Raw genomic sequence first — 14,795 nt, forward strand, 5'->3', positions numbered from 1 at the left:
GAACATAAACATATATTATTATCTGTTACACAACATTTATATATTTTAATGCCAACATAAAACACTTTATTTACTACATAAACTAACAAAGTTAACGTAGAATATTATATTTTGATGCTAAAACGTGTAATATTATGAATTATTTAAGTATATTGATATTTTATAGAAGAGCTGTTAAAATAATCTATATTTGTTCACATGATATGAAAACATAAATATATAATATGTAGTATTCACTAGCCCTGGATTTCTAATCAATTTAAAAAATATATTTTTGCAGAACATTTTAGCACAATATGATATATAACACTTATACACATACAATTATAGATTTATGAAATTTTACTTCAAAATTTGTATAGAATAGAGAATAACCTCACATTTGATAGGTATAATAAATATAATTTACAATAGTAAGGTACGAGTTGTGAAACAATAACAGTCAATAGATTAATAAGGTTGTATACATCAACATACATAGGATTGTCGCAGTTACGAAAGTTTTAGGCCATTTATAGAACGTACACATAAATATTTATATATTGTATGTATGTACTACATACAATCACACCCATACACAAGCACTGGGATACAAATATTATCAATAAATATTAGATATAGCAGTTTTATTTTTACGTTTACTTATTTTTAGACTATTTAGGTTCAGAATTTTCTTTGTCAAGTCATTTGTACAAAAATCGCAATTTTTCGTATCTGCAATTCAAACCACAGATACTACACAATGGAACAGATAAGAGCTCAAAAAGTTTGACTTATGCCATAAAATAATTATATTTATATTTACCATTTATGAGCAATATATTTTCCAGAAGTTTTTCATATAAAATGATACAATTCTTTTAACATATTAAAAAGTACTATTTCTCCTACAATAATTATACAAAAAATTGAATTTAGAAAAAGTAAATTTAACATATTTTTATTTAGGCTAAACATCATTTTTGTTTGATTCTGATTTATCGTACCAAAAATAATCATTTATAAAGACTACGATTATTCCACAAATCGACATAGATAAATATTTTTAGTTGATATTAAAGTACATATTTTTTACATATATATTCTACATTAAGTTGTGTTATATAACATACACATTTCAATGATAGGTGTAATTTATATATATTTACAAAAAATAATTTCTTGATATTAGAAAGATATGCATTGTAGAAGATTTTTTTATATAACATTAATTATATGAAAAAGAGATGTTCATTGCATTGTTGATGATCTCACGGTTGCGAACCGTACTAATCAAATTTTAATTGTCACAAATTCAAAGATCGCACGATAAATCGATATCAGATTTTTGTAGCAAAAATCATAATATCGTAAGTAAAATATAAATTATTATTAAAATCTCGATACGACTTCAAAAATATTTTTGTTATAATCACCAAATATATTAATCCAATTAATAAGCTTAAAAACGTTTATTATAAATTTAAATAGATTTCATGACATGGAGGGAAAAATTAGCAACATGTTTTATATAACTAAGTTAAGCTCGTTCATATATAAATAATTTAAGTTGAATCTGATTACATCATCAGATTCAGATTTCAACATTGGCGTTAAAAATGATAAAAAATAGCAAGGATCTTTAGTGTTGAAAATAAAGTCGCATTAATATTTGGCCATATATTTTGGCATTCAGTCAACATAGCCTTAAAGGATACAGTCATTCAACGGCCGAGACTTTACATTATAATTATAATAAATAACTCATTTTTGGTTGAAACTGGGACTTTCAAGTAAAAAATATAAATAGTCTAATTAGTCCCTGTACGTTTCGCAAAAATAATTAGTACATATATAAAATTTACCACTTAATAATTTTAAATAAAATATTTCTCTTTCATTCAGTATTATATCTTATATATTATATGAATATATCATTAAAAAATACTTTTATAAATATACAATACGTGTATAAGAAGGTTATCTTGCGATTGGAAGAATATTCGGATATAACACGAGAAGAAGTTAAATTATTATAAACAGTTTATTGGCACACACAATGAAAGCTTTCAGTGCGAGTATGACTTATTTTAACAAAGTACATATGTATTCATATTTTAAAGTGAATCAATACAACATTTTGAAATACTGCCACTTTAAGTAAGTGGATCGCTTTTTTGCATTGCACATGTCAAGGTGAGTCACTGGAGTCAGCATTTTTTTGCTGAACAGGAAACAGTGGATACCATGCCGGTGAAGATGTTTGAGTTGGAAGTTTTTCTAAAGATATTTCGCAGCCTCCAAGTGCAACGTTATGTTCTAAAGCTCCAGATCGCTGCCAAACCATGACTATCAAAGACCGACCGAGTATATCCGAAGCCTGTTTACATTTTAAATAAAATTTTATAATAAATATTAGCTTTTATTATAATGTAAATAATTTAACCTGATATTTCAACGTCTGGTTGTATTGAGGCTCAGCAGAGTGACGAATAACTTTAGTCTTTTTCTTCAGTAACCACCTCTCACCGTCACGTAGATAACATTTTACATAAGTATCAGGTAGAATATCGCTGTCTTCTTTAATAATATTTTTAGCCATTATAACCTAGAAGATAATATATTTAGATTAGATTTATGTATTAAGTCTTAAAATATCATAAACAATTAATTTATTACATAATATATCAATTATAATACACCTCAATTTTAATGCAGTTTTTAGACTAATGGTTGACTCAGATAAAAAACTATATGAAATTAAGTAATAGTAAGATTTTTTACATCTATCTCACATATAAAATGCTCATTTTCTGTCATACTTGCATTTATAGTCAATGGACATTTTTCAGTATTACGTATACAGTTAATGGAGTTGAAATTGTTTCAAGACTTATTTTCAGCATTAGTATCAGAATAGTGGAAACAGAATGCATTATTAATTTCTGTTCATTAAAAATTAATGATAAATTAAATGTATTTATAAAAAGTTAGTTTATAATAGATTTTATTTAGAACCATGAAACCATCACTCCTTCCAGTAATATTTGTAAGAAGGTTATCGCGTAGGGTAACCCATTATTTACTTACTTCTAATTCAAGATGACCCTTTGTTATCTGTAGGGCGAGTTGGATTTGGGTGTATCCGATGGGCATTCTACCGCGTGGTGCCACTTGTCCTGGTCCTAGTTCTGGTGGACTTTCTTCACCCGTGTTGTCTCCACTCTCACCCTTTACTCTGCTTGGGCCTACGTTTTCGAAACATATATTTAATAACAATTAAAGCGGCTTAAACTATACATTGATGGACAAACATATTTTTGTATAGATAAACACATTCAATTTTCATTTGCACATCACGTGTTGTCAAGCATTAATTCTACAGCATCTTTTAAAATTATAGTGATGTAATGTAAAATATTGCTTGCCGTATATGAATGCACATTTATATACATTTTTAATAAACATAACATTTTATGCTTGAGTATATGAAAAATGGCTAAAACACATAATGGAAAAGGAGGTACGTGAGATGGAGATATGAGGTGATAGACATTTTTGGACACAAGAGGGCCAATGCAGGTCGTGTGACAAGACACAATGATATAAACATTGATTACAAACATACAATAATTGTGATCTGATCAAATATTTGTTTTAAGATCTTACCACTGGGCTAGAGATCCGCAGCTGAGAAGGAAAAGAGTTGAAAGAAAAATAAAGTAGTTTTTCATTAATTAAAATTCTAGGTATATCATTAATAATCATTATACATGCTAAGACAATAAAATTACCAATCGATCTGATGCAGAATATTAAATATAAACGACATTGCATATTTGTTCAGTTGATAATTTTATATTATTAGGGAAAAATAAGCTTCAATTTTAAATAAACTTCATTAAAATATCACTTGAAAAAAAATTGCTGTAGAAATCACAAATATAAAAACTTTGCCACATTCTTGCAACTTAGCAGCTTATTCAAAAAGTTGTGAGTTACCTCTAAAAAAAATTTTGTGCATTTTTCTAAAATGCACACAAGAAATTCCAAAGATTTGTTTACGGTCTCGAGGTTTGAATCGCAGACTATTCAAAGTATATTTATTTGGAAAATATTTTTTAATAACACAAAAGTGCGCTTCAAGAACTAAAAACTAATATTCAGTTAATCAAAACTGAATTGTAACAGAATCAGCATTTTAATATGTCTTTAAAATATAAATTCGCATAAATTTGGATTATGACGCGGAGGAACAGAAATGAATGAATATGTATTTGCAATATAAATAAAGGAACTCCACTAGAGAGCTAAATAGAAACGGCATTTCTTACCCGTTAAGAAAACCTATCGAATTTGTGGGTAATAAGGGTTGAATAAGTATATATAAAAGTTGACTAGTAAGTTCCGAAAATGCTCAAATTTTGCGACTCTACGATATAGGCTGAAAAAACAATATTATAGATTTTTAATAAACTCTCATATATAATGTAGTAAAGGTTTTTAATAATTGAAGCTTATCATAATCATCGGTAGTTACTACTAACCTAACACATAATTACACAACATAAATAATTTTCTGATTTACTATACTAAAATAGGTTATTCACAATAGTTTTTTGATGAGCATTTACCAACGCTTTTTTATAAAACCTATTGTGAATATCCTGTATAATGTTTTTCACAATAATCATAATTACTCAATCCTTACCAGTAGAGCTATAATAATTTGATTTATAGTGAAAAACATAAATAAGTAATATATTATCATGGCAAAGGTAAATTATGTACATACATTAAAATATTAAATACAAAATTATTTTTGTATATGTTGAATTGGTTCGCCAGGATTCCATGAATAAAAAACATCATCATAAATCATGTTTTATTCTGGAACATTTTTTAATTACTTATAAGATGATTTATTATCAAGAGAACTATTGAATATAATACCTTACTATTACTGGACAGTGTCTATGAATAAAATATAAAAATAAATATGAAAATTAATCATGCATTCTACTAATTCTACTGACTAAAAATAATATGTATTTTTATGTTGATGTTGTATGTTATGTTAGATTTTGTTATTTGGAAAATTATAAAACTTACTTAAAAATATAAGTAATATTAAACAGAACCTTTTTTTATATTTAAATAATAATAGAAAATAATATAATAACACCAAAATAATATTTGTATAGAAATGTAGTCAGTTCTAAAATTTACTTTGTCTAAAATTTTGTTTTTGATATAAAGATGTGCCAAAATGTATATAAGAATATAAAATTATGTGCAATTGCCACAACTACTTTAATGGCCCCCATTATTTTAGGAAAATTTAGGATGAGGTTTTAAATTTGGAAAAAATCTAAATATTACGGGTTGTTAAAAACTTCTCATCGTTCCTCTTATAACCTTAGCCAGGTTTTCTCTCAAAATGGAAATAAATAAATACTAACGCCTTGAATTTTTGCCTGATAGACTCATCGTGCGACCCAGTTCTCCTCGTACTTGCTTCAAACTACGAAGAATCTCGTCAGGATCACGACGAGCCACAGAAGATCTTCGCCTTTCTGGTCGGTAAACTGTCGAAGCTGGGATCTCCAGCTCTCCACTTCCCATACCTTCTGTAATCCAAAGTGATTTGTATACAAAGTAAAAAAAAAACATGTTTAGGTCATTACCTTTTTCTTGTTGTTGCTGGAAAGACGATCTCCTTGACCCGGGCAAAGATCTCGAAAAATCTTTACCGAGCTGATACACTTCAACTTCCAGTGTCTCTGACTGAGAAGAGCCTCTCCTAGATCCAGCTACGTAAGCATGATCCGGATGCAACAAAGAGGTGCATTCTCCAATTGAATCAACATCATCTGAAATTTGAGATTTTTAATATATTTATATAGTATTAAACAAATAGTTAAGAGCAAAAAAGATTTTAATAAGCGAGCAGTCAGAATCGGCACTATCCTTTTCCGACTGCCTAATACATGTTTAAATGATGTTCTTGAAGCCCATAAGAAATTGTTTATTAACCTGATGTAGATCTTTGAACTGTAAAATCGCCTCTTCTTGGTTGCGGCGTAGCACCACTAAGTGAACCTCTTGGAGATAGAGCTGGTGATCTCCCCCCAATGCTTCCACGGAGTCCTCTAGGATCTTCCAAGCGATACCACACTGCACGGTCGTCCAAAAATGCTTTTTCCAAATCCACCTGTAAATTAAATATGGTATTATCTATGTGGTAGAAATATATATTATAAAGAATGGGTGAATTCTTCTCTTTAATAGTAATGATAAATAATATGTCAATTATGACAATTAAAAGAGATGATAGCTGTTGTAAATATGTACATAAATAAATCTTCAGTTCTTCAAGAAGTACGGGACAAAATAAAAAAGCATGTGATTACTTAGAAAAGAGGTCTTCAAACTTTTTAAGCCGAGGATAAAATATCTTTTTTTTTAAATAATGTGAAGGCCATTTTCGTCCAAAGTAAAAAAAATATGTACTTACATATTTTGCTGTATTTTATTTTATTTTTTTTAATTTATACATAAATATATACAATTAAATCTAACATGAGTACATAATTAAATCTGATAATAAGTCAAGTAAATGTTAGTAAATTAAAATCAGAGAATGTGAAAAAATATGTTTAACAAAAATGAATGCGAACAATGTGTTTGTTTTTTGGAGCAACTTTTGAGCACGGATAGTGGACCGACGGCGGACAGACAAATCTGCGTCTTTTCTCACCACACACGATCGGATTTGTCCGTCAGGCACCCGCAACGGACAGATCCGCGCATGTATGGCCAGCTTTTGAATGATCCACCGAGGGCGAGATATGGCGAGTGTGGTGGATGTTTATGAATCAGATCTTAGATGGTAGCATAATAAAACACATGCGCTCAGATGGCTACTTCGTTTTGTTTTGATTGTAGGTCAAAGATCATTTTTGATGAGAGCTGCCTATGTGGCACTAGCAACCAAAATAATCCTTAATAAAGATATCAGAATAATCCTTTTTTGTCTGAGTACATAATTTCTTAGATTTTAAAGATATCTCATCTTTGTAAAACTGTATCTACACTGAAAAGAAAATCACCTAGTAGACTTAAGATCGTTAGAACACCAGAAAATGTGGAAGCAGTAATAGAGTCCATCGCCAAGATGTATGAAAAAGATTATCTATGCCGATTTTTGCTATAACTGCATTAGTACATAGTTATGTTAGCTTCAAAATTATGTGAAATTATTCTTGCACTTTTACCAGTTGCTTATCTCTAACTAAAAATTAAAATGATTTACTTTTGTTATACTCACAGTACATTCACCCATAAAGACAGGTTCAGATTGGGGGCATAGATCCCATAGTGTAACTTGCAAGCTACGTCCAGCTAATTCTGCTCCAGAAACACCCGTGAACGTTAACGTAGCATTCCAAATGGGACTCTGAGATGCAGGTGCAATGGCAGTCTGCATTACTTCGCTATTGTCCCTAAAATAGTGCAACGATGAATATGTGGTATTCAATAATAAATAAAAATAAAACACACAAATTGATAACACACTGTATTGGCAATAAGCGCAATTGAGCATATGCTTCAGGCAAAGACCCATAACCCAGGGAATCGTCCCTCGCAGCCAGTTCATCAGCTGCCATTAAGGCCACCACAAGCTCTCGACGCTCACCATGATACCAAACTTGCAGTTGAGTTCTTCCAGTCACTAGTTTGGCCCTCGCTATTTGTTCCTATAATTGAAAAAGCACTGTTAATCATATCTATAACTTTTAAGTACACATACACCACTATGATAAAAAACACAGTAGTTCTTTTTATAATATATTATTTTTAATTTACACAGAACTTTACTAAAAGAACTACTGCGCTTGCGTTCGATTTATGTAAAATTTTCATCACCATGCATACAGTTAATGATAGTAAATTAAGCGTCATCATTAACATGTCGCATGCCCTTTGAATATTTATGAAAAAATCAGTGGTGTGCAGTAACGGGACTACTAAGCATATTGTTGGTTGTAAACACCTTAATTTATCATATGTAGACTGCGACACAAAAGTACGTGAACTGATGGGTGTGAAGGGATAAGATTTGGAAGTATCGCGATTTAAGTTTTTATTTTTTACTCCGCTGTTAACATTATAATTTCCTAAACGATCAGCGTGACATGATAGGTGTCAGTATGTTAAAAATCGCAAAAACAGTTCTAAATTTATATTAATTGCAATTTTTTTCCTATAAATATAGAAATAAAAAAGCAAAGCGAGGGAAAATTCTGTCGTGAAATAAAATAAGAAAGAATTTACGTGTATGATAAAGATAAGACTAATGTAGAAAGCCAGCCACTGTCACTGACGACCTCTTTAAAAAATACTAAAAAATCTAATACGTTTTTTTATAAAACTGTTTTAAAAATATTATGCTATCTGAATTACAAAATAAATTAAGTTAGAAGATTAAATAATTTATGGACTTTCCAATATATTCTTGTATTATTAGGAGGTTAAAATATATTTATTACTTATACATGGTTCACCAGATAAATGGGCGACTTCTTCACACTATAAAAAGGTTATGATATAGTACAATTTGCCGTTTTTCTAGGCATATAATACTGTTTTCTATTTTTTATTAATATGTAAATACCGAGGGAAGAAGAGTTAAGGGGAGAGGTTTTATGCCACCAATTTCATACTCAAAAATATGTCCCGATTTATAAGATTGTGATTACTTTTTTATAAATAAATATAAAAATATGGTTATATATCACTTTTAGAGATATACTTATATGCGCTTTTTATTATCTATATCGTTATAAATATATATATAATTCATATAAGTATTCAAATATAACCATACGATTAAACAATCTATTTTTCTATCCTTATACCACTTAATATTTTATTGTTTTTATTAAACTTATTATTAATATTTAATAAGCATAAATATATTTCACGAATTTTATTTATATTTGTATCAATAAAAAAATGGCGCATTTAATATTGGACCGATGATCTGGACTTTATTTTATTTTATTTTCAATTCTTAAGTCATATCGCTATAATATTTGAATGAAATATGCAATATTGTACAAAAATATATTTTAAGATTGCATAGCAATAGCACACCTAAGGTATGAATATTATTAAAAAATATTTGAGGGTCATAGTATAGAAAAATATACATGAAATTTACAGTTACATTTATCTATATTATGGGTTGAAAAACAAGAAATGTTTTTCTGGCATATTTTGTTGATTCGAAGATATACTTTTTTGGGATTAGGAATAGTTCACTTTTATGTATCACGTATACAGCCAATGCATCATAAAATCATTGTACTATTACTAAAATAATCATTAGCAAAAGCCGTTTAGGCAAATGTTTGTTTCTTACCAAAATGTATTAATGGATCATTAGGATGGGATAAACTTATGCTTGTGATTACATGGACATGAAACAGCGTGCTAAAACTATTTTTCTAAGACACCTGCACAATTTTGAATGCCAAAAAAATCCGATTGTCGAAAGCGTACGAATTACAATTTAGATAATTTACAAAACATTATCAAGACTATTAAGCAGAGATAAAACGATTCACCTATATTTTTCATATATCAATAATGAATGCACACCACTGGAACACGTGTTTTGAGTTCATAACACTTTTTTTAAAACACTATGATTGCACATCACAAATGAGTATGATTCGAAAACAAAATCAGTTCTTTCAGTTATTTTTTTTGTAACTGACTCAACTCCATGCTAACTAAAATCATTTCCATATTTCATTAGATCCTCTCTCTACATGCAATGTGTGAAAATGCATTATATAATATTTTTAAGTTATACATTAACACTGAAATGAAAGTTATTTTTCATCGGCACTTAGGTATATAATTAAATAATAATCTCACGACTCACTTCATCACACAAAACATGATCAAATCATGCGACAATTGTTGCATACGTATTTATTTCATTATCAAATTTATATGATTATCTTATATCTTTAACGATGATGGATGATAAAAAAGTTAAAATTTACATGCATAAGGTATTTCATTGTTCATTTCAAGGTTTGTTTTGGATTTTATTTATTATTATATATACATAGCTTGCTAAAAACATGACTTATACTAATATATGTAAGTAGAATAGATTAATATATAAATTATATGATATTAGATATTTACTTTTATTCGCAAACAGGATATTCTAAAAAATAAATAATAATAATTTTTGACGTAAATCATGTTTTTTCCAAGCTATATATATATATTAAATAAAAACTTAACACATAGGATTTTCTATATCAAACATTTTCAATGACAGGAACAAGACATTTTGAGTATTGTGATTCTTAAATGTATAACAGTACAAAATTCATGAACTTACATTATATGCAGTACATAGATGGCTCAAAATAACATTACGATCAAATGCTGATATATCACAAACTAAAGATACAGAAAATAATATAATTTTATTGATGTTACAGATCAAATAAAGCACTTAATGGAAGCTTTTTTTATCTAGGCTTTTTTAAATTTGTGTAATTTTTCTCTCCTTTATCAAAACTTCGGTTTTTTTTGCAATCTTCGAAGACTGAATAATTGATTTCTGTACCATTAAAATTCAACGAGCTATTAGCATTTAATCGTTTAGATTTTTTAAAGTATTCCATATATGATTGGTTTACTTCTTTGACTCATAAGTTAATTACATTTTCGCTAAATATAAATTGTGAATATTAATATTAAACCTTTAAATAACTGACATAGCACATGCTTTCTATGTATGTAAAGAACCATATAGATTGCTAATTTATTTATTTTCATATTTATTACATTTATTTTTAAATTTTTGAAAAATATAAGTGAGGTGTATTAAATTTTATTTCCCGACAAGGGTAACAAAAATAAAGTAGATTTATATAGGAAAAAATGTATTGTACTCATTGTATTTCGAGAAAAAAATATATGTATTTTATGTAATTTAATTAAGCTTCTCCTGAAGTCATTACTGTTAAAAAAACTCACATAAACTTACAGAAAATACGATAGTAAACAAGTATATTGGATACTATACTCTATTTAGATTAACACAATTATTTCGAGAACTATCCAATTCATCATTATTCATAGTTTAGGAAAAGATTCGATATACTTATATAGCTCTTGAACTGTCTGTGTTAACGCAAATAAAACATAGCCGTCAGTTAATGTTATTGTCTTAAGATTATTATTGTGAAGGAATATATTTTTTTTTATTTATATTATAGAACTAAACCAATCATTTTAATATGGTTTATACAACAAATTAATTGTATAGCCAATGAATACTAAATTGTTTAATATGTTACATAATATTGTATTATAAAAAAATTAGTTAAATTTATTATATAATATTTTTAATTAAATTTATAATACCGTTACACCTGACTTAAATCATATTAATTAAAATTGATGGATATTGAGAGTTGAGTCCTTTTAATTTATTATTAATAATATCGTAGTACCTTTATATTAATTTCAATTTTAGTTATAATAATGTAGCGTAATAAGAAATACTATACATTTTATAAGTAGATATTCTTTTAAACTTTTAAAATTATGGGAGCTTAAAGAATACCTTTACATAGTTTCATTCTTATATTTGTATTAAATATACAATCCTAATATTTACTTAGGGTTATTCATTAGATATATAAAATATTTATTTATGGATTAAGGTTAAGGTTCATCATGCATCTGGCGCAAATGCATATCTTTTCATCACAATTTATTACGGTAAGCTGTGTTAGCTTTTCCTATTTATTTATAATATGTATTATTTCGTATTAATATTATCATTTCTTTATCTAGAACGTGCAACGTGCCAAAAATTTCTAAGGCAAGACCAGAATGTCAGGTCAGTGGCTAATGCAAGCACACGAGCAAAAACTTCTCAGCGTTAGGCATATGCGCAGTGACAGTATGTGTCTATAAAATTGTTTTTTGTGTACATATTAAATAAATACAATTCATAACACATACAAGCACTGCACTTAACAATAAAAATATCAAATAAACTAAATCAAAAAATAATCTCATTATCGTGCCAGTCGGGACAATGCAGGGCAAGTGTGTCGTATTAATTTTGATATATATACATATGTATAATATTTACACTAAATCAAAAAGTTCAAGAATGCAGTTAACGCACCGTGCCTAATAATGATTTTTAATTTTTCTCACCGTATCAATCCAACGACTAATCTTCTTTTGCAGGCTTACAAAAGTCTCCGTTGAACAAACATACTAATAGTCACAAATTATAAACAATAAAGAAAAAAATAACAATTAAATTATTTAATGAACAGATCAATCAGTGATATATAAAAATTCTCTAAACTCGCATCTTATGATATACATTTAATTTAACCGCGTGTGTTATTATTTATTTTTTTGTGTAACAAAAACCATAAAAAAGTAAACAATTGTTCGCATATATAATCAATCATATAACTAATGCAAATAACTGAGAAGTCTTTATCTGTATCCTGACTTTAATATTTTACAACAAGATAAGACCTTCTCCCTCATTATTAGGCTATATAATATAACATTAATTTAAAATATGTTTTAACTATATTAGTGCAATAATAAGATGTCATCATTTACATTTATGATTTATTTAACACATCAATAAAAATTACATTAAAGTATTACGTAACCGACTCATTGATAATACTCATCGAACAAATTTCCTACATACATATTATAATATACATTTAATGCGTTTAAATACTGTAAATTTTGAGTCAATATTATATATTTTCTTAAACAAATTTTATTCAACAGAACTAAAGTTCTATATTAAAAATCTTCAGTCAGGATTTTTGATTACAGAAAATACGCGTTGCGTTTATATCTATATATAGGGAATGTTTATATTTACAAAACTCTCTGTAATGTGTGATTTAAACAAATCACACCTCTGAATGCTTTACTTTTAGAAAGGTCATAGAAAGCTTTCAGTCAATGTATCACGAAACTCGTATGTAGATATTTTCAGAAGAATATGTTTCTTTTTTAAAAACAATTAGTAATCTAGAAATACACAACAGTAAGAAGTACATAGCACCTATCGACGAGGACACTTTTGTCCCAACTGACACTAATTAATATTTTTTAACACACATTATTCACCTTAGAAACCCAAGCTTGTATAAAATAGATTTTTAGCTGTAGAGTCTCGTCAGTGTAATAAAAAGTCAGCTAAGCTTCATCACAGAGTATAAAAATATTATTAAGCCAAATTTCATACCAAATATATGAAACAATTTATTCACAAATCTTCATTATAAGTATTATTATGTATACAAACATTAAAATCGAATAGTTTCAATGTACGTATATAGTTCCAATATTATTATAAAAGAAAGTTTCACATAAAATATATATTACGTACATAATATGGCACAACAAATAACCCCAAAAGTGTTTTGTACACATTTTAGTGTAAATACAGTTAATCTAAACACATTCAGTGTTATAACCTTTAATTTAAGATTAATAATCAGTGGCGAAAATTTAATTATAACTACTATCCATTTAATCCCATTGTACTTCTTTTTCTTATATATTATAGTATATTAGGGATGCTGCATTTCCACAGTTAAATGATGAGCCGCCACTAATTTACGTATAAGTACATTTTGAGTTATGTTATGTATGATACAGTAATAAAATAAATTCTAAAAATTGCTTGCCATATTTACATCAATTTTACTAAGCCTATTTTAAACTAAATATGCGCGTGTATAATAATTATATAATATGACACATATGTTTCAATGCTATTTAAATACATCATTATCAACTACAGTTGTACAAACATAAACTATATCGAAGATATGTGTACAATGAACTTTATAAATATTGATAATAAACATTTTTTTAGGTATGACTTTGCTCACTGCGGGGTATCATACACACACGATGCATCCATAAACTAATCCCTTTTGTTATTACTTACTGCGTTTAGTGCATATTATTTTATGCAGCGTTAAAAATAAAAATATTTTATTTATTAAATTATTATGCAAACGAAAATTATTGTATTGATTGTGTGATATAAAAAAAATAATAGTAAATATTCATAAGGATAATATGCCTTTACATGAGATGATACACTCGAAAGTGAATCGTAAAGCGAGCGGTGTGTGTAATAAATTATAGAGGGTACCGAAATAAATTTATGTTATATTATACCGGCGTTTTTGGCAATTTTCGGCGCGTAGGAGACGAAGGAGTCTTGTCCGTGTCTGTTTGTTCTGGATGGAAAAAAATATGTTATAAGAGATTAGATTTAAATGTATTATATTTTTTTGGAAAATAATGACGGGTTAAATAATAACATTGCACTCTTGCTTCTAGCATAGTAAATAGTATTCATGTAATTGATCATGACTTATAACGTAACATTAGGGTCGGTTGTATGCGTATGCAATATTGTTTATTGCGCTTTTAACACGTATTGCGCTAAGTAATTTTTATTTTTAGCACTATAAACTCACATTTTTAGCACTATACTCGTTAAGTCACGTTATTATAATTTAAAATAACACATTAAAATGAATTTTATTGCCTACGCATATTTTTTATGGAAAAATGTTACGATGACGTTTAAGATTTTTATTTTTTATTCGGTCCTGTTAATGTTTAATTTTCCATATAAATGAGTCATGGTATTTTTACTGCCTTAAATTTGTGAATACATAGTTGCTGTCAATCCTGTG

General features: G+C 27.8%; 1 protein-coding gene across 1 annotated transcript in view; it reads right to left on the reverse strand.

The window, feature by feature from the left end:
- Positions 1-1,106: 1,106 nt before the first annotated feature.
- The window catches only part of Fife (regulating synaptic membrane exocytosis protein fife), a 106,707-nt gene continuing 93,018 nt past the window's right edge, over positions 1,107-14,795 (reverse strand). Inside the window, exons 12-20 of the mRNA XM_088193663.1 lie at positions 14,269-14,330; positions 7,558-7,739; positions 7,310-7,484; positions 6,016-6,193; positions 5,667-5,852; positions 5,442-5,609; positions 3,070-3,227; positions 2,426-2,587; positions 1,107-2,359 (exon numbers count right to left, since the gene is read on the reverse strand). Of these exons, the coding sequence (XP_088049789.1) occupies positions 2,171-2,359; positions 2,426-2,587; positions 3,070-3,227; positions 5,442-5,609; positions 5,667-5,852; positions 6,016-6,193; positions 7,310-7,484; positions 7,558-7,739; positions 14,269-14,330 (1,460 nt within the window). The 3' untranslated portion in view covers positions 1,107-2,170. The remainder of the gene's footprint in view (positions 2,360-2,425; positions 2,588-3,069; positions 3,228-5,441; positions 5,610-5,666; positions 5,853-6,015; positions 6,194-7,309; positions 7,485-7,557; positions 7,740-14,268; positions 14,331-14,795) is intronic.

This window comes from Plectrocnemia conspersa, unplaced genomic scaffold (genome assembly GCF_051122295.1).
Source record: "Plectrocnemia conspersa isolate PC_06_02 unplaced genomic scaffold, ASM5112229v1 ptg000009l, whole genome shotgun sequence".
Classification (NCBI taxonomy): domain Eukaryota; kingdom Metazoa; phylum Arthropoda; class Insecta; order Trichoptera; family Polycentropodidae; genus Plectrocnemia; species Plectrocnemia conspersa.